Source organism: Benincasa hispida, unplaced genomic scaffold, assembly GCF_009727055.1.
Source record: "Benincasa hispida cultivar B227 unplaced genomic scaffold, ASM972705v1 Contig316, whole genome shotgun sequence".
NCBI lineage: Eukaryota > Viridiplantae > Streptophyta > Magnoliopsida > Cucurbitales > Cucurbitaceae > Benincasa > Benincasa hispida.
In genome coordinates this window covers 1,303,422-1,325,558 of record NW_024064794.1, presented here as the reverse complement: position 1 = coordinate 1,325,558, position 22,137 = coordinate 1,303,422, and the positions used below count along the sequence as shown (strand labels likewise).

At 31.9% G+C, this 22,137-nt stretch overlaps 1 protein-coding gene across 1 annotated transcript; it reads left to right on the top strand.

Moving 5' to 3' along the window:
- Positions 1-3,073: 3,073 nt before the first annotated feature.
- Positions 3,074-21,373, top strand: LOC120069299 (ankyrin repeat-containing protein NPR4-like). The gene is made up of 5 exons (XM_039021011.1): positions 3,074-3,381; positions 16,476-16,903; positions 18,085-18,546; positions 19,915-20,070; positions 20,153-21,373. Exons 2-5 carry the CDS (start codon positions 16,573-16,575, stop codon positions 21,310-21,312), a joined length of 2,109 nt encoding a protein of 702 aa, XP_038876939.1. The 5' UTR covers positions 3,074-3,381; positions 16,476-16,572; the 3' UTR covers positions 21,313-21,373.
- Positions 21,374-22,137: the final 764 nt, after the last annotated feature.

The window sequence follows — 22,137 nt, the reverse complement described above, 5'->3', positions numbered from 1 at the left end:
TATCGTTAGCGGCTATCAACTTAATTTGAATTCGACTGTCATCAGCTTTCTGTCCCATCGCGATTAATTAGCCTTTCACTCAGATGCGCCCACCATGTTGCGCTGGCTAAGTTGCGACAACCCTTCTTAAGCAAATGTTTGCGAACACGATCACCGCAAAGCCTTGCGGTAATGTTGCGCTCGACCAATGATTTCCTATCACAGATTCTGCCTTGCGTCAATGCATATTCTACATAAAAATACAAAAATCAACTGTTCCTATGCGATGAACGCATGCGACAGCAATATTATGAATCTAATGTTTTTTGGATGCAATTTAACATGTTTTATCAACGCAAGCCAACATTGTTTAAGAACTTAGCACTATGATAACGTGCATTTCTGCCCGTTATCAGCAGTAAAGATGGGTTGTGGTTGAAAGGATTACTGAATGATTTTGGAATTAATCAACTTACTATAAGGATCTATTGTGATAATCAAAGTGTAATATATCCATATAAAAATCAATAGTTTCACAATAGGACAAAGCATATCGATATAAATTTTCACTTCATTAGAGAAGAAATTGAGAAAGGTGAAATCGAGGTAATTAAAATATATACCTCAGATAATGCAACTGACATGTTGAAAAATCCCATACCACAAATCAATCTCAGTCGCTATCGAGAGCTCCTTGGGTTCATGTTACCTAAATAAGGTTAGATCATCAACTCAAGAAACGGAGGGTTCGCTTGTTGCTTACGAAGGTTGAGATTGTATAAAAAAATTAAAAAAAAGTGTACCTATTTTTTGTTGGAACTTCCAAGCTCACCATCAATCTTCTTTGTCTTGTAAATTCTACATATAAATAAGAAAATGAGCGAGTTTGAAAGGAGTAAGTTCATCTGTAAGAATCTCTTCAAATTTAAAAGCAATAAATATTTACCCTCACTTGCATAGTGGATATAGGCAACTTAGTCGAACCACTTAATTCCTGTGTCCTGCTCTTGTTCTTTCTTATCTTCTTCTTCATCAAGTTAATTCCTCCATACTTGATCTTAATTTTCTTCATACAGAATAGTGACTCTGCATCATCTTCTTCATCGAAGCCTCGAGAGAACAAAATAGAGAAAATCAAAATTAGAAGTTAAGAATTGCATGTTGAAGCTGATGACTACACTATGAGAGTTATCCTCATCGTGAGTGACAACCACGTCTGAGAACCAAGTGAAGCTGCATGGCTCTTTCTACATCACATATTTTCTATTTGGGCTTATTTCCTAATTTTCTTTTGAGCTGAACATAAAACTCTTGGGCCTAACATTTTCCCTTTTATTGTTTGAAAAAAAATTTATGGGAAATGAAACTAGTTTAATATCGTTTGGGTTAGCTTAATTTTTTTTAATGTTTATCTTTTCTTGTTGGAAGATGAAATGGAGATAGAGTATTAAAATACAGTTATCGAAAAGTAGCTGCGTCGTGGAAGAACTAGTGTCCTGAAAGCAATTACGATGCGACCTAGGTACTAATCGCTAGTGTCAGTTGCTCTCCAGGGTTAACACTTTAGGCATGCACTTGCCAAAAAATGGATTGGAATCAAGAAAAAGAATGCTCAGAATGTTTGGATGCTGCCCTAAATCCCATGGGTTATGTAGTTTGTAATTGCAATGTTCAAATAATTTATTTATCTAATAAAATAAGAGATTTTATTTGGCATTTAGTAGCATTAACCCACAAAACCAATAAATTAAGATCTAATGTTATATTCTGTAACTTAAACATGTATGTAGAGACATACAGGTGGATCATGTTTACGAGATAACCTAAATGGTCTATAGTAGATGGATAAGGATAGGTACCTTATCTTGGTAACACTACGAACACAACCTGTTTTGTAGTTGTTACAATTGTTATAAAATGCTACAAATGATCTGATCCTGATCATTCATGTGGAGACATGTGAGCGATGACATTATATACAAAGAGTTTGTATAAGACTGGACCACGAAATGAATAGTCTTGCTACATAACACCGTTGATAGAAGAGACTTACATTTCTCCAAGATGACTAGTTTCGCCGACTCAATTTGCAGACGGTTCTTTGATCTGCGTAGGTGAGAGTGGCCAGTTTCGATGACTCAATATGCCTTCCATTTTGGGGATCTATCTGATTGAGGAATTTGGAATGCAGCTACACAAGAAGAAATTCACTTCTTCTTTATAGTTAGAGTAAGTAGAGAAATTGCTCCCTTAAGTGCTGATTTCGGGGCCCGAATAATGTGGCGTCACACCCTCTCCTGGCCTAAGAGTGACTTGATCATAGTTGGACTATGACTTATTATTCATTAGAGAGATTAGTTGTACTTCAGGAGTTAGATGTAACTATAGGGGCAAAACGGTAATCTTGGCCCAGTTGTACTTACGAACAATTTGTGAAAGGTTAACTCACCATTGATTGGCTGTATACAATGGACAAAGAAATATATTTGTAGTGCGAAGAGTGTAGTTGTCGATTTTTGGTAGAGTGACCGACTATTAATGGATGTTGGTTAATTTAATTAAAGAGTTTAATTAATTAACCAAGTACTATTTGAGCTTCAATCTACAGGTCCATAAGGTTTATCGATAATTCAACTGAGATTATTGAGAATCAAATTAATTTTGGATTAATTTGGATTGTTCAAATTAATTGATAGAATTATTTATATATGATATAATTAATATAATATATCTGATACATTATAATATAAAGTTTTATTTCAAATGAAATAAATATTTGAATATGATTCAAATATTAATTAAATGATATGATTCATATAAATACTATAGGTTATATTTAATATGAATTTGATTCATATTAAATATTATATGTTAATTGAGGAATATTAAACTTTAGATTATCTTATGTATTATATAATATAAACTATAGGTTATATGTTATATTAGATATAACATATAGTTAATATGTTATATATAGTAAATTAGTTAATATATATATATATAATTTAATAATTAGTTTTTAATTTTTTTACAAATTAATTAGTTATAGAGGAAGTTATTTTGATAAATCGCTCCCCCTTATTCTCTAGAAAAGGATCGTGAATTTTTTCTTTCATGGAAAAAGTTATCTTCATCCTCGTTAAAGTTTTAGAATTCAAACACCCAAGAATTTCTCTGCAAAATCTTTCTTCTCTAAAAAAATTCTCTCATTTCCCTCACAAAAATTAACATGAAGCCCAACCCTCTCGTAGATTCTCAACCCTAGGAGAATACCAAGGTTGTTTTGTGGTGGTGTTCGGAGTTGACCTTTTGCGTTTATGTTTTTTGCGTGTTCAACTTCCAAGGAGAGTTCATTGAGATCGTGATCAAAGAGGAATTACGTGAATAATATAGCATTCAAGGGTATGTAACTCCTACCCTTTTTAATTCTTTTTAGAATTTCTTCATAGCATAGGCTGTAATTTTAAATGTATATGAGTGGTTTCTGTCTTCTGAATTTATTATTTTTGTAAAATAAAACAATTAGGATCCAATTTGCTTCTGTTGTAGATATTCGCACATCCTTTCACAAAACAGATTAAGAGAAGATCAAAATTAGAATACATATTACTAATTGATCCAATAGATCTATTGGTGAATTAAAATATAGATTACCGATTATCTTATAGATTTGTTGGTATGGGTTTAAGAAGAAGATGAATACAAAACTATTAAGATTGAATAAGAAGAAAAACAAGCATAAAATGGGAAGAAAACTATCAAAATAATGAATCTCATTTAATATTCAAATGGCTTTATTTTTTAAAAATAAAATCAGGTTAAAATATTAAAATGGTAAGTATTAAAAATTTTTTTTTTTTTTTTTTGCACAAGTGCATTTACCCAAATAGATGATAACAACAACACACATGTGTGGTGAAAGGGTTAGAAACGGTTATACTTCCACCACCACCAAACTTTGAAATCATCCCTACCATGCCTTGATATTTATACCTTTTAGGATTTACTTAATTCTCCAATGTGGGATAACTTTCACCCATTTTCTTTTAACTTTTGCTATGGACTTTAGCTTTTGTTGTGGACCTAAGCCTAAAAGTCATTTCCAACATAAAGTTGAGTATTCAAATTTTTCATATCTGATATTTATCACAAAACAAAAAGTGGCTTGATCTGGGACCATTTGGTTTTTTGTTTTTGAAAATTAATTCTATTGACACTACTTCTACCTTCGAATTTCTTCTTTTGTTATCTACTTTTTGCTAATAATTTAAGAAACCAAGCTGAATTTTGAAAACTAAAAAAATAGCTTTTAAAAATTTGTTTTTATTTTTCTATTTGACTAAGAGTTCAACCATTGTCCTAAGAAAGATACAAATTATTGTAAGAAATGGAAAAAAAAAAAAGGATTAATTTTCAAGAACCAAAAACCATAAAGAAAATGGTTATCAAATGAAACTTACTTTATTTGTTCTCAACATCAAGTCTGGAAATCAGGTCCAAACTTTACTGTAATTCACAAACCATATCATTGTTGTTTTCTTATTATTGTTATTCTTTATATAAAAAAAAAACCCCAATGTATTAAAAAATTTTAGAAGATCCACTTCCATAGTGATTGAAAATGAACGAATGATAGAGACTTTTACGATCTTAAAATTTTTAATTTTTTATAGATATAATTAAATGTCATTAATCTTTAATTTAATATGGGTAAATAAAGAAAAAAAATCAAAAGTTTTCAACTGATAATTATTATAGGTGCATTTTGTAAATATAAAATTAAATTTATAAAAAAAATGTACAATAATCCAAAAATGTACTTCAAAGTGTCTTTCTTTATTATAAATTATTGTAATTATTTTATTACAAGGTGGTTTTTTCCCGACTTTTTGAGACCCACAACCATTTCAATGATTGGTCTAATTTTCTAAGAAAACATCATGAAAAAGAGTGGTTCTTATTCTTAATTAATCGATGTCGCATCGGTTGAATTCTGATGGTTCGGCTTTTATTTAAATTATTTGTGACTCTCATTCCAAACTTGTCCCAAGTAATGCTTTAATTTTATGACTTATGATTGATAGATTTTTATTACTTTGGATTATTTGCGATTCTTGTGGGTTTTGTCTGCCATTTTTATTATTAGAAAATTTTCATTGGTGCCCTTAGTAGAAGTATCATTATCTCATATTGTCCCACCACTGAATTTCTTTCACATTTCCCCTCTCCACTCCAATGTAACTTGAACTCGAAAGTATATATATATATATATATATATATATATATATAAAAGTTTATGACATAATACAAAATAATCACAAATGATCTCTAAACTTATTTAAATTGATATGACGTGGTAATTTACTAGTGGATTGTCTTGTTGGATATTTCTTTTAAGATTTAGATTTACAACACACTCGTCTTTTTGGATAATTTCAACTGAAAAAATAAGTCAAACTCCAACCAAAGTAATGTGATTGATGGAATCATATACATATATAAGGGTTAATATATGCTATGTGGCTGAACTTCTAACTTTTGGTTGTGGTTTTTATGAATCTTAGTTGGTGTATATCTTAAAAGTAATATATTTTCTACGCCTAGGTCATTGATCGGTTGAATGAGTCTCTATTTACTGTGCATGCTAGATTTGTAGGTGGGTCAACTGGTTCAATAATAAGACATAATTCAGAACGAAAAGAAATCATCTATCAAAATCAACTATACACGCAGTATAGGTCGTCAAAATCAACTTGTTTTTTTTAGAGGTTATCTGTCCACAACAACTTTTGTAAATTATGTCAAAAGGTATTATACATTTACCTAGACATATTTAAATAATAATATATTTAATTAAAATATGCGCTATATATATGAATTAATAATTTATTTATTTTATTAGGTTGAATCATATTATGTAATCTAATTAATTAAAGTTCTAGATTCTTATTTGAGTATGGATTTTAGAAGCTCATTCCTAGTTAATTAAGGTTTAATGTAGTATTAAAGTGGTCTTAGTGTTATGATCCCCAATATACCAAAACAATAAGCACTCAGTCTTTCTTGAATCACATCTAGAGAGAGAACCCATTAAGGGCATTTTGCGTTTTAGTTAAAGAAGACTATAGTCATCTATTATTAATTTCAATGGAATTCGTATATTACTTATTCTTGACAATTTGACATGGATGATCCTAAGGTTAATCTATTCAATAAAGATTTAAAATAATTATGCTAACAAGTGGTATCAAAGCATAAAATTCATATTAGATTATTGGTTTTTGTTCGTTTTCCATTGGTATTGTAATTGAATTTTGGTTTCGGTTAAAAACTATAAAGATTATTTAAAATTTTCTATATAAAAAAAAAAAAAAAAAAAAAAGAGAAAAGAATATGGACAATACAGTAGCATCAGTTGTCCTTGGCTTTTCTTAAAAAATTAAATTCAATGGAATCCGGTTGTGCACCACGACCAGTAGTATGCGGCAATCTCACCGGCTATATATATATTTACTTTGGTTAAATGCCGTGTTGCACCTTTTATGCTGTCGAAAGTTATTTGTCTTTTATCAATCTGGTTTCTTGCCAATTTTAATTCAATGATTTCAGCGGTTCGATGTTTTTTTTTATAAAAAAATTGATTCTGTAAATTCGATGGTTTCTTGCCTATTGAATTCAATGGTTTATTTTCTAATTAATTTGAAATCTTGTATTTGTCAAGAATTAATCAATCGGTTCTAATCAATCATGTTGATCATTCTTATTTAATTTGGAATTTGTTGATAGTTGTGTGCATCTAAGTCCGATCTGATTGATAATATTGAACTTAAGTTTAAATTTGATTAATCATACTGTAAATTTACTTTTAAATTTGACCAATCATGTTATGGTTTTAAATTTAATTTTGATTGATAATTTGGTAAATTTAAATTTAAATATGATCGATATTTTGGTGAATTTAAACTTAAATTTGATTAATGATTTTTGATGATATTCATATGTTTATGTTGCTTTAACTGTATTATATGTATGCAATTATTCGGTGAATTTTGGTAATGTGTATTGGTATTATTATCCCATTATTTTTGTACAATAATATTATTATATTATTGTATCTTATATTTTAGATTGAATTGGTCAAAATAATATGCTATCAAAGTAGTCTTTGCTATCTAGATTAATTTATAAGATGTGAATATTCATGAATTTATGCGGATAATTATCGGCCCAAAAGAAGATAATTATTTGGCCAAATTGTGGGTATGCATGTGGTAATGAGTATGTTACAAGTATAAGGATTGCTCATGTGAAAAATAATCGGTCTAAAGAAAAACTATTTTTTTACAAAATTTATTGTTGTACTTTGACTACTGCATTAAGAGTACCATTTACAGTTGGTGTTACTTGCCCAAAGGCTAGACATCAATATTGTGCTAGATATCTTGTTAAAGGGGCTCACCACATATGTGAATTTATTTTATTATATTTTAATTGTGAGTATTTTTTTTTTTTAATTATTATTTCAGTTGGTCTTACTCATATATCTAGAAATCAGAGTTTAAACCCTAAGTTAAATGGATTGAACTTCAAGATTTGGAAGAAAACCTAGAGATATTTCTTGAGTATATAGATTTGGACCTTGCATTTGATAGGATAAACATGCATAAAGCGGAAGCAAACAGAATCATTAAGCACTCTAATTACACTTAATTTGAGTTCAAAGCATCCTAAAAACAATTTTTCACAAAAGAGGGTTTCTAGAATATATACCTTTGTGGATTCACTTTAATTCCTTACTGAATACCACGAATTGGAGCTTCAAATTCTTAGTAGACCACCAAGAGGAGCTTCTCTATTATTCTTAACATTGGATTTGAGTGGTGAAACTCTCAGTTGAGATGAATTAAGGTTGGGATTGGAGAGGTTTGAGAGAGTTTCAAAACTTCAGAATTTTCAAAAAACTAGCATGCAAATCTGCTCAAATTTCTAAAAATTGAAGTATTTAACAAGTTCAAGCATGCAACCACCTAGTCTTTAGGCTAATTGACACTTCAAAATCCATAAACTAAGTGGCCTAGGTGTTGAATTATGGATTAATCCACTAAACCAATTTTTATTTTGGGGGTAAACCCACTTTCAAATTAAACTAATTTTTAATTTGAAATTTAATCTAATTAATTTTACTTTAAAATTAAATTAGTTAAAACTAAAATTCAATATTCAAAATTGAATTTTATAAATTAAAATTGATTTATTTAAATAAATAATTGTTTAACATATGTAATTAATTAAATAATAATTTAATATCAAATATTAAATTAAAAAAAACACCTAATTCATACATGAATCCTTATTCATGTAATCAATATTTAAATATTTTAGACTCTCTAATTACGTTTCATTTTGATAATTAAGCGTTTAAATATATCGAATATAATTATCCAGACTCTAAATTGAATTTGAACATTTCAAATTCAAACCCTAATTTCGGATTTGAACACTTCAAATTCGCTCAATTTTCTAATCCAAGGTGTAATGTTTTACGAGCTAGTAGAGGGACCTTATGGACCTACAGATCATGAACTCCAACGATTTGAGATTAATTGGCTAAACTCTTTAAATCGAATTAATTAATATTTGTTAACCACTGAGACATATCACTATAGCTCAATGGTTGCACTCTCTTCACTGTAGATATATTTCTGTCACTTGATTTAATCATGATTAATAAGTCGATTCTTTACAGGTCGTTCGTATTTACAGCTAAATCAAAACTACCGTTGTACTCCTATAAATACATCTTACTCCTTAAGCTCCCATTGATCCTCTATTCAACAATTGGTTTTTAGTCCAACTAATAAACTATGTCTTTCTTGGCCATGAGAGGACGGGGCTCATTTTTTCAAGATTAGGAATCAGTACATAAGGGAACAACCTATTTGTTCACCCTAAAATGGGTAGAAGTGAATTCCATCTTGTAGAATTGTGTCCCTAGCTATCTATTCGGTCTTATCCCTAAAATGGGAGGCTTGTTGAGCAGTGTTGTTGAACTGCTCTCACCTATGCAGATCAAAGGATAATCTCGAATAAACAGGAGTTCGTAGTTAACTCAGGATTAAGATCGGGTTACCCTAGGTCATCGAATTGAAATAGTCAGTATTAACAATAAATAATCCTTATAAAGAAAAGTGACTATTTCATGGTCCAATCTTATGCAAAAACTCTTTTGCATAGGATGCCTTCACTCGCATGTCTTCACATGAATGATTTTGGGATCACGTTGTTTGTATCAGTATACAAAGTAGGTCGCATCCATAGTGTCCCCAGGACGAGGTACTCAATCTCATCCATATACTTATAGACCTTTTTGGCTATATATTATAACTTGATCCTCTTTTATGTCTCTACATAGAGTCACAACATTCATACTATAGCCATGGATTCGTTTATTGGATTTTATAATATAATGCAATTTCAATAACACTTTTATTGAATAAATGCTTCAACAATACTTTTATCGATAAATAGAATATGTTTTCATGATTACAAACTGTGAATTTTAGGACATTCTCAACGACATTAAGGGCCGATAAACCTATATCTGCTAAGGAAACCAAATACGGCTAATATAGAGAAGTGAGAATGGTCAAATTGCATGTGTCTGATGATCATTAAGCCCATTCCGGAGTCTTTTTGAGGCTTTATCACAGAAAGTGAAAATACCAATAAGTTCCTTCCTCAAATCGAGAAATATTTTGCTAAAAATAAAAAAGGGAAAGCAAGTAGCCTTTTGACTTCTTTAACTTCTATGAGCTATAAGGGTAATGGAAACATAAGGGAATACATTATGGAAATGTCCAATCTCGCAAGTAAATTAAAAACACTTGATATCGAGATACATGAAAATTTACTCGTACATCTGGTACTTATCTCTCTTCCTGCACAATTCACTCAATTTTAGATAAGCTATAATACTCATAAGGATAAATGGAGTATTAATGAGCTTACCTCACAATGTGTGCAAAAAGAAGATGGGATTGAGAGAGAAAGGACAAAAAGTGCTCATTTGGCAACTGACTCTCATGATAAGAAGAAAAGAAAATCTACGAGTGTTACAGAAAGGACATCTAAGTAGAATAAGAGCAAGAAACAGGCTACTGAATCCCTCTAGGGTGAGGCACTAAGGACTGTAGCATATATTTTTAATAGTGTACCTAGTAAAGCAGTAGTTAAAACCCCTTATGAGATGTGGACAGAAAAGAAGCCTAGTATTAGACATCTTCACATCTGGGATTGTCTAGCTAAGGCTAGGTCTAAAGGAACTCTTATCAAATAGAACCTATGAGCGGAAGGAAGATCTTTCCAAGCCCATTATGACAGAATTAAAGGCATTCACAAACATACAAAATAGTTATGCACATTCTAATAAATTACAACATACTTTCATAATTAAATACAAAAGGAACGAGAGACATACCTTTGAAGAACTCTTCTTCTACTAATCTCTCGCTCTCGTGAAGACTGGAACAACAACCTCTCGCTGTCGCTACAATCGTCTAGCAAACCTCTCGCTGTCACTATCACGAACAATCTTCTCCATGAACAAGTTGAAGGATCTCATACCGAAAGTTCCACAAGCGTGTTCAGATCAGTCCGATCTCACCATGGCCGAAATACAAATGATATACATTCAACACTAACAATTATGCACATTAATCTAATTATCGGCATGCTCAGAACAAAAGAGAATAACAGGGAAGGGATTCCATACCAGTTGAAGACTGTCTTCAAACTCTAGAACCCCAAGCAGCAGATCCCTCCAACAGATCTACCAACATCCGGCGGGAATGTCGACTGCAACAACACGATCAATACGAACACGAACATCGCAGCGGGGACGACACCACCATTAATGAAGCTCAGGTATCCTCGGAGTGAAAATCCAAATAGAGGGCTTTGGTGAGTTTGGTAGAGGACAAAGGACAACGGTTCATGTAGACGATAAGCAAGTGGGAGATAATACAATGCTATCATATAGCGGAAGTACTTATTGTATAGAAGAGTTACACGATCATGTAGGAAAGGCTGAACGATCGTTTAGAAAAAACGTATACGGTCGTTTAGAGAAATCGTGAGGTGGACGATCGTTTAGATGGAAGAGCTACTATCGTATAGGCTCTCCCGACCGTTTTCATGAATTCTTTTGGGCGGTAAAAAAAAAAATATGAATGCTCGATTGCAAAATGAAAACTTCTTTTCATTTTTAATCTGTTGGTTACCATAACCAACGCTGCCCACTACCCACGTTCGAACGTGGAAAAATTGATTAATTATCATATAATCAATCGATCAATTAATTAATTAATATAATCATATTATATTTATATCCTATAATTTGGTATCATATATCTACTATAGTATTTTCTCCTCTACTTGATATAAATCATATTTATATCTAATTTTCTCCAAAATAATGTATCTCATCCATTTAGTCAATTATATCATATATAATTAACCAGTCCAATTATATCATATATAATTGAACTTCCTTTTGTCAATTTGAACATTTCAAATTAACCCAAACACTGGTTCTTAACTTTATCCAAGCTACCCAGGGGACATATTGGACTTGTGGCTCGAAGCTCCAACGGTACGTGAATAGCTGACTAAACTTTTTAGCCACGAGATCCACCATCCGTTAACTATCAGTGATTCCACTAAAGACCAATAGCTGCACTCTTCTTACCATAGATATATTTTTGTGTCCATCGGATATAACCAATCATGAGTACGATGACCCTTCACAGATGCTCGTAAGTACAGTTGGGCCAATTTACCGTTTTGCCCCTGTAGTTACATCTCACTCCTTAAGTACCACTGATTCCTCTGATGAACAATACAACATAGTCCAACTATGTGTGAACACCTCTCGGACCAAGAGAAGGTGTGCGGCACCACATTGTTCAAACCCCGAAATCAGCCTTTAAGGGGCCATCTATCTACTTACCCCTGCCTCGGGGAAGGAATGAATTTTATCTTGTGTAGTTGAGTTCCCAGCTCCCAAATCAGATGAATCCCCAAAATGGTAGGTTTGAATCGACGACCTGGCCATTCACATCCATACAAATCAAATGACCGTCCTCAATGGCAGGAGTTCCCAACTCACTCAGGATTGAGGTCATGTTACCTATGGTCATCCTAGTGAAGTGAAGTCTCTATTATGAACGGTGTTATATTACGAGACATTAACACGTCGTGGTTAGGTCTTATACAAACTCTTTGAATAGGACGCCCCCGCTCGCATGTACCCAACACGAATGATCAGGATCAGACCATCCGTGACAAGTCATAACACTTATGACCACTCCACAAAGTGGGCCGCGTCCGTAATGTTACCAGGATAAGGTTTTCCTCCTTTATCCATTTACTACAGACCATTTTGGTTATCACTCAAGACATGATCCACTTGTATGTCACCACATACATGTTTGAGTCACATGCAGATAACCAGAGATTTTATGTTTATTGGTTTATGGTAAAGCAAATAAAACAATTAACCGAGCAAAAAATAAGATGTGAAGTAATTATCATATATTAACAACACGAGTGTTCGTACATACTGTTTACAAACTACAAGACACGAGACTTTAGGACATCAACCCCAACACAAGTAACCCCTTAGGCACCATCACTCTGCAACCTTGGTATTCTCAGAGTGAGAATCTAGGAGGTGTGGGCTCTATTGGATTTGGTAGAGGAATGGAGGAAACAACGATCGAACTATACGATCAAGCAAGTGGGAGAATGAACTGTCTATCGCATAGACTGTGGTGCTTGATCGTTTAGTAAAACTTGAAGGTACACGATCGTTTAGTAAACAGGCTTGATCGTTTACACAATCGTTTAGAGAAAGGCACTTACACGATTGTTAAGGCTGTCGCTTAGAAGGCTATCGTGTAGTCTCTCGGCAGCTAAACGATTAGTAAAAGCCCTTAATGAAGCGATTGTTTAAAAAATGAAAACATTTTTCATTTTATCCTTCAATTATGAAAAATGAACATAATCTCCCACTTCCACGCATGATTAAAGGAGAAACCACCCATAATTATCATATAATTGTTTTAATTATAAATAAATATAATAACTAACTTATCATATTATATTTATAACTTATAGTTTTAATATCACATCATATGTAATGATTTAAACCATAGTTCTTTTCTCCTTTACTTAATATAAATCATATTTATATCAAATTCCTCCAATTAATGTATCTCATACATCATATCAATTATGTCACATATAATTGAACCAGTTTAATCAATCATATATAATCAAACTCTCTCTTGTCAATTTGAACACTTCAAACTGACCCAAAAACTTATTCTCAACTTGAATCCATTGAGCTACCAAGGGGACCTTATGGACCTATAGCTTGAAGCTCCAACGATACATGAATAGCTGACTAAACTCTTTATCACGAGATCCACCATTCGTTAACTACCCGACACTCCACTAAGACCGACAACTACACTCTTCTCACTACAGATATATTTCTTGTGTCCATTGGATATAACCAGTCAACACTATGATAACTCTTCACAGATCGCTCGTAAGTACAGTTGGGCCAATTTACCATTTTGTCCCTTTAGTTACATCTAACTCCTAAAGTACCACTGGTCTTTCTAATGAACAATACATCATAATTCTACTATGAGTGGACACCTCTTGAGCCATGAGAAGGTGAGTGGCGCCACATCGTTCAAGCCTCGGAACCAGCCCTTAAGGGAGCAATCTATCTACTTACCCTTGCTTCGGGGAAGGAGTGAATTTCATCTTGTGTAGCTGAGTTCCCAGCTCCCTAATCAGACGAATCCCCAAAGTGGTAGGTTTGAGTCGGTAATCTGGCTACTCACACCCATGCAAATCAAAGAACCGCTCTCATAGGCAAGAGTTCCCTACTCACTTAGGATTAAGGTCGTGTTACCTTTGGTCATCTTAGTGAAATGAAAGTCTCTGTCATGAACGGCGTTATATAACGAGACTAAACACTTCGTGGTCCAGTTTTATACAAATTCCTTTGTATAGGACACCCCCGCTTGCATGTCTCCACATGAATGATCGAGATCAGACCATTTGTAGCACTTTACAACACTTGTAACATCTACAAGGCCATATCCGTAGTGTCACTAGGATAAGGTTTCCCTCCTTTATCCATATACTACAGACTATTTAGGTTATCACTTAAGCCATGATCCACTTGTATGTCTCCATATACATACTTAGGTTACAACGATAACCAAGGATCTTAGTTTATTGGTTTGTGGTAAATGCAACTAAAATATCTTATATTTCATAGAAAATAGTGAAGAAAATATCTCAAATTATTACATCACAAGCGTTTGTTCATACAGGTGTTTACAAACTGCAGGACCCTACGAGATTTAGGGCATCAACCCCAACAAGGTCTTACAAGCCTAATGAAAGAAAATTGGACTCAAGAATTATTACCTGCTATTTTGTTGGGTATTCTGAGCACTATCAGGGTTTCAAGTTTTATGATCCCACTTCTAGATCATTGTTTGAGACAGAAAATGCTAGATTCCTTGAGGATGTTGAGTTTGTGTTTCTTCAAGAACATTAGGATAATGTGGGCGTAATGGAAGATGATCTAATCAACTTCCAACAAGCTCTACAAAGTTCTAACTCTCGAAAGTGGATAAATGCTATGGAAGAGGAAACAAAATCCATGAAAGACAATGACGTTTAGGAGCTTGTCGAATTGCCATGAGGAGTGAAACCCATAGATTGTAAATGGATATTTAAAACCAAAAGGGATTCACATGGCATTATCGAAAGATATCAAGCTCGTCTTGTTGCAAAGGGTTTTACTCAAAAGGAAGACATTGATTACAAAGAGACTTTCTCTCCAATTTCATCAAAAGACTATTTTAGGGTAATCATGGCACTGGTAGCTCACTTTAATTTAGAGCTACACCAGATGGATGTAAAAATTGTGTTTCTTAATGGGAACATTGTTGAGACGATTTATATGGTGCAACCAGAAAACTTTGTGTCTAGTAATTCAAAGTCTATGGTGTGCAAATTGAAGAAATTCATCTACAGTCTCAAGCAAGCCTCGTCAATGGTATCACAAATTCAATGAAGTGATAACCTCCTTTGATTTTGAGGTAAATATAGTGGAAGATTGTGTACATCACATGTTTAGTGGGAGTAAATCAATCTTTCTGGTGTTATATGTCAATGATATACTCATAGCAAGTAATGATGTAGGTTTATTGCATGACATTAAGAGATTTCTCAAAAAGAATTTTGAGATAAATGATCTTGGTGATGCTTTTTTTGTATTAGGAATTGAAATACTGCAAGATCGTTCTCAAGGTTTTTTGAGATTGTCATAAAAGAACTACATTGAAAATATTTTGAGTAGATTTGGCATAAAAGATTGTGCACCCAGGAGATACCTTGGTCGCTAAAGGTGATAAATTTCATTTAGGTCAATGTCTCAAGACCAAACTCGAGACTAAGGAGATGCATAGTAAACGATCGCATAGTAATTTACTAAATGATCGTTGATAATTTACTAAGCGATTGTGTGCAATCGTGTATAATTACTAAACGATCGCATAGTTTACTAAGCGACTGTATGCGATTAATGCGGCGTACGGGGGAAAAAACTAAATAAAATATTTCTGAATGACTGGTTTAATTTTTTTTTAAAAAAATGCGGCGTACGAGGCTAAAAAGGAAATAATAAAATATTCCAGAGTGTATCTTCAAGAGACCCAGACGACAAAAAAGCCACCTATTTTCTCAATTAACTTTTAAAACCACCCCTATCTAAATAACCCCATATAGAATAAAATATTGAGAAAAGAGAGGACAAATGGGAATAACCAACATGGAAGTTTGGGAATTAAAGAAAATTGATGTTTTCAAATATAAGAAAATGAGTCAATTTATTATAAATATAGCAAAATGTCATTATTGAAACAATAACATTTTATTATATTTGAAAATCTTTTTAGCAATTTTACCATATAAAAAATCACCCTAAATAAAAAACCACCTACAATCTATTTTCCGTAAAAAAAAATATATTTTTTTTCTATAAATAGTTAACTAACTAATCGTTGTTGTGCTAAAACTAAGATTGAAATTGGAACAAAATTATAATGATTTTTTTAGATAGAATAAAAGTGAGCCTTAGTTATGAGTGAATTGCGTCAATTTTTTTCAAAGAAACAAGTATAGCTCAACTGACATACAAGTATGTTAGTGATCATATGATTGTGGTTTGAATCTCTTCACCTACTATTATACTAAAAAGATTGCATAAAAAATTATTCAACAAGATTGCAATTAACATGTGGATTTCAAAATTGGCATGTTCTCTAATAATAGTTCACCATTGAATAATTTTTGTTTTGTTTTTACTCAGAATAATGTTTTATTTTTCTTAGCTCTTTTTATAGGACACTAAATAATCTGAACTTCATCAGCATCTAAACACCTCAAGTTCTTCATTTCTCTTCCTTTTTGTCATCTGAATTGAGTAGTAGTAGAAGTAGAATGAATCGTACGAAAGTAATCGAGATTGCGGGTTCGATTCCAGTGAAGGAATCAAATAAAAAAGACCCAGAATCTGGTTGTTATCATCAACCCAATAATAATCTTGAAAGAAAATTTAAGGGAAAAGAAGAAGATGAAGTAGAAGAAGGTTGTAGTGAGACAGTGGAGGTTGTTGTTGAACGCAAGCTCATTCTTGCGGCGTCTATAGGAGATGACTTGCAATTGGAAGTCACTGCCGATCAGATCAATAGCTCTTGCGCCGCCACAGCCGACACTCAAACCATCGACTCGGAAGTTCCTCTTGATGAAGAAACTAAACAGCTAAGGATAAGTATGTTCTTTTAATTCTCTTTTTCTTCTTCTAAATGCCTTCATTTTCTCAAAAACTTTCATTTACTTTTTATCTGGGCGTTGGGTTTCAATATTTGTTTCTTTTTGTTTCATAAGCTTTAAGCATGTTTTTGGGTGGATTTACAACTGTATGTTAAAGGAGGCTTTAATGCAAATTAAACCTTTTTTTTTCTTGTCATTACAACCATTGATTTCTTCAAATTATTTTGAAGAACTTAGAGACCAAAATTCCAGGTATTAAAATAAACAATGAAACAAACTTGAAAATTCTGGACCAAAAATGAAATTTTAGACATGTTTTGTGACCTTATAATTTAAAACATTCATATTTATTTCATTTCAGCTTTTCAAATTACTAACGTCCCGTTTAATAATCAATTGGTTTTAATATTCCTTTTCACTTCTAAATTCGCTGTTTTATTGTCTACTTTCTATCAATGTTTTAAAAATACAAGCCAATTTTTTGAAAACAAAAAAGAAACAAGCCTCGTTTGGTAACTATTTTGTATTTGATTTTTAGTTTTTAAAGATTAAGTCTATAAACACATTTTCTACACCTAAATGTTTTGCTTTGTTATAAACATTTTACTCATGTTTTAAAAAACTATGTTAAATTTTGAAAACTAAAAAAAAGTAGTTTTCAGAATGGTTAAGAATTCAAGCTTGTGTACTTGAGATATAAGCAAAGTATTGTATGAATATGAGAGAAAATAGACTTAATTTTAAAAAACAAAATGATTATCAAACAGAATGGTAGCTTTAAAGACTTATTTTTTTTTTTTCGAATTTAGTTAAAAAAATCAATTCTTTTAACTAAGAAGGATAAAAAAGCTTACTTTTCTGGAACGATATTATATCGAGGGCTGCTATTTGGAATTCTAAATCAAACCTTTTTTTATAACTACGATGCATCCTCTATAGTCCTTATGGAAGGCTTTCCTTTAGCCTTCACTTGCTTTCTTTCTGTATGGAGCTACTGAATTCTTCCTTTTTAAATTAATAGATCATATTGGTCTTAAGATATGATGAGGATGCTAGAATGTGTTAACCTAATTAAGATATTTTAGTGTATCTACTGATTCATTACCTTTCTGTATATCGACCTAAATACTTTAAAAAGTATTTTTCTCTAAGAATAATTACACGTGACGAAATGTTCAGCTGCGAAAAAGATTAGCCTATATCATGCTGCACTTAAAGGTGATTGGGAAAAGGCTGAATCAATTCTGAAGGCGGACACGTCATGGAGTGTAAGCAATTACATAACGCGGGACAATGAGACAGCTCTTCACATAGCTGCCGGAGCCAAGCATGTCGGATTCGTAGAGCAATTGATGAATATAATGACACTTGATGACATAGCAATTATAAACACACATGGAAACACTGCGCTTTGCTTTGCTGCCACGTCAGGAGTCGTGAGAATTGCTGAGTTGATGGTACAGAAGAATAAAGATCTTCCACTTATTCGTGGATTTGGGAATGCAACTCCACTTTTCATGGCAATTTCGTATCAACGTAAACAAATGGCTTCTTACCTCTTCTCTGTCACTGATCGGAAGCAGCTCACTTCTCAAGATCAGATTGAACTTCTTATTGCCACCATACACAGCGACTTTTATGGTAATTTATTATTGGTTAAGTTTTGGTATCCATTTTATTCTTCAAATTTATGCTTGTTTGTTTACTGTTTCTTCGTAAATGTTTGCATTTTTAGTTCAATTTTGAAAAAAAACAAAATTTTGAAAACTAAAAAATATAGATACATTTAGTAACTATTTCATTTTTTGTTTTGGTTTTTGAAAATTTTTATTTCCTTCCCATTTTTTACGATGTTTTCTGTCTTTCTTAAATACAATCGTTGTATTCATAGTCAAATTTCAAACATAAAAATAAATTTTTAAAAGCTTACTTTTTTGTTTTCAAAATTTGGCTTTGCTTTTCTAAACTATCGGTGAAAAGTAGAAAACAAAGAAAAAAAATTAGAATTGAAAGTAGTGCCTATAGGTTTAATTTTCAAAAACAAAAAACAAAAACCAAATGATTACCAAACGAGGTTATAGTTTTTAAAAAGTTTTTTTCCCCTTAATTTGAACTAGTACTTTATTATNATTAAATTAGTCCCATTTAGGCTCTATTTAGTAACATTTGATTTTTTGTTTTTGAAGATTAAGCATATTGAAACTATTTTCATCTCTAAATTTCTTACTTTGTTATCTACTTTCTACTAATTGTTTAAAACTAATTCAAAATATGAAAACTAAAAAAACTAACTTTTGAAAACTTGTTTTTGTTTTTGGAATTGAGCTAAGAATTCAACAATTGTACTTAAGAAAGATGCAAGTAATTGTAAGAAATGTGGAAAAAATAGACTTAATTTTCAAAAACCAAAAACAGAAAACGAAATGGTTACCAAATAAGGTTTTTGTTTTTGTTTTTTCAAATTTAAGCTTATAAATGTTATTTTATATGCTTATTATGAGTTTTTTTGTTATGTAGTTTACTTTTTATTAGTGTTTCAAAAAACAAGCTAAACTTTGAAAATTAAAAAAAAAAACCTATTTTTTAAATATTTGTTTTTATTTTTTGAATTTTGGTTCAAAACTCACACTTATCTTCAAAAGACATGGAAACCATAATAATACAAAAAAAAATAAAAAATAAAAAATGGAAGATCATCCAAAAACCAAACATCAAATAGTTGTGCAAAGATGCCTAATTTTTTTGAATTTCAAAATTTTTTGGTTTGAATTTTGAAAACAAGGAAAAAATAAAACAAAACTAACAAACATGTAGGTAAAAATATATAGCATTTATATGAGCTTAGTCTTCAAAAAAAAAAAAAAAAACAAAAGAAAAGAAAAGAAAAAAACAAAAACAAAAACTAATTATCTAAACACAATTCAATGTCATTTTATATATTCAATATCACTATCCATGTATGCTGACCAATCTCAAATGATCTCTTGGATTGTATTTTCTCTTTCGCAGACATAAGTTTGGAAATTCTTGAAAGGAATCCAAAATTAGCAATTATGAGAGATACAAAGAACAATAATGAAACAGCGTTACATGTTTTGGCAAGAAAACCATCAGCGATCAGTAGCAGATCAGAGATGAATATTTGGAAAAAACGCATCAACTCTTGTCAGTTTTTTTTTTCTTTTTGCCCCCAAACAATTTATTTATTGATTGCACATTATAATATTGCTTCGTATTTTGACTGAAGGGACGAAAGCAATTTATGGCAAAGAAGTGATGAAGACCTTAGCTCATCAATTGGTTAAATCACTATGGGGACATGTCCTTCGAGAATTACCAGAAAAAAAGATGTTGAAGTTTATCAAACATCCCACAATATTATTACATGATGCTGCAAGGGCAGGAAATGTTGAGTTTCTAATTTTGCTTATTCAGTCATATCCAAATATTGCATGGGAAGATGATGACGATGGTAAGAATGTATTTCACGTAGCCGTTGAAAATCGACTCGAGAATGTGTTCAGTCTAATACATGAGATTAGTGGGCTCAAGGACTTCTCAGCAAAGTATAGAACAACTGGTAAAGAAAAATACAATATGCTTCATTTAGCTGCAAAATTAGCTGCTCCAAATCATCTCAATAGAGTCTCAGGAGCTGCCCTTCAAATGCAACGTGAATTGCTTTGGTTTAAGGAAGTGGAGAAAATAGTTTTGCCTTCACAACGTGAGGCCAAATGTGAAGTTGATTCTTCGATCAAGTTAACACCATGTGAGTTATTCACTAAAGAGCATAAAGATCTTCGTAAAGACGGTGAGGAATGGATGAAAAACACGGCGAATTCTTGCATGCTTGTCTCGACTTTAATTGCGACAGTAGTTTTTGCAGCAGCTTTCACGGTACCTGGTGGGAATGATGGTAATTCAGGCATACCTATTTTTCAACATGAGTTTTGGTTTACTATATTCGTGATATCAGATGCATTTGCTTTGGTCTCATCGTCAACTTCTATTTTGATGTTCTTGTCGATTCTAACTTCGCGCTACGCAGAAGACGATTTCTTGTACTCGTTGCCGTCTAAATTGCTTGTTGGAATTGCGTCGTTGTTCATCTCCATTGTGTGCATGGTTATTGCCTTCAGTGCAACGTTCTTTATGCTCTACAATGAGGCTAATATATGGATTCCTACCACGGTTACTGCAATAGCAATTGTTCCAATTAGTTGTTTTTGTGCACTTCATTTTGGACTATGGATGGATACATTTTATAACACTTACTTATCTAGACTTCTTTTCAGGCCTCATCAACGGAAATTGTTCTCATCATCGGCTTCTCATGCTGTTGATTTATTTCGTGAACTTAAGAAAAGAAGAAGTGAGAGAAAATTCTATCGATGGGAACAATCTTAGAATGTCTTTCATTTGTTTGTTGTGACAATAATGTTGACGACAACCATCTTTCATTGAGTGTTTAATTCGTGTGTAATATTTGGTTTTTCAGATGAATCAAGACTTAAATTATCTTCAACTTTACTAATCTAATATTCAAAATTACATACTCTAATCTTTTTCTTCAAATTGATATCTTGTTAGTATGTTGTAGAAACGTGGGGTTCCACAATTGATAATTAAAAAGAATAACTTAGGTATATTTCGAAGATTGTGATATCTTTATATCTTTTCATGTGTGTGATCTTTTAACATATGTTCATGGTGTGCTTTTTTTTTTTATTCACCAATTCTTGGATCGAATCTCTTCGTATTTTATTTTTGTTTTTCTTACCAAGTGCCCGTTGGGAATTTATGAACTTCATTAATTTTTTAATAGTAACCACGATGGCTAACATTGGTTACGGATGGACTAAGGAGAAATAAGATTGAAAAAATAAGAAAAAAAAACGATATCTTTTTGTTTTTTAAAAAAATATTTTTTTTAATAAAAAAATTACCATGTCAGCTTTAGAAGAAAATTTTGCAAAAAAACCATCAGTTCTGGAAAAGAAAAGATTGGTTGATCATTAGTTTTTTTAGAAATAATTTAGCATTTGTAGAATTTCATTTAGATATAGGGCAACCAAATAAGCTTAAGATTAAGATGGTAATTCTTTTTTTTTTTTTAAAAAAAAAACAGTGTAACTAATCAAAAATTTTTTAATTAAAACTAATTCTTATATAAAATGGGTGTAAGCAAAAATAAATAACATACGAGGGGACCGAACGTGGCCAAAAAAAAAG

Excerpts from the sequence above, each read along its gene's own strand:
- LOC120069299 (XM_039021011.1), top strand. The coding sequence starts at position 16,573 with ATGAATCGTACGAAAGTAATCGAGATTGCGGGTTCGATTCCAGTGAAG. Across the intron at positions 18,547-19,914 it reads CATACACAGCGACTTTTATG|ACATAAGTTTGGAAATTCTT; the intron begins GTAATTTATTAT and ends TCTCTTTCGCAG. Across the intron at positions 20,071-20,152 it reads GAAAAAACGCATCAACTCTT|GGACGAAAGCAATTTATGGC; the intron begins GTCAGTTTTTTT and ends TTTTGACTGAAG.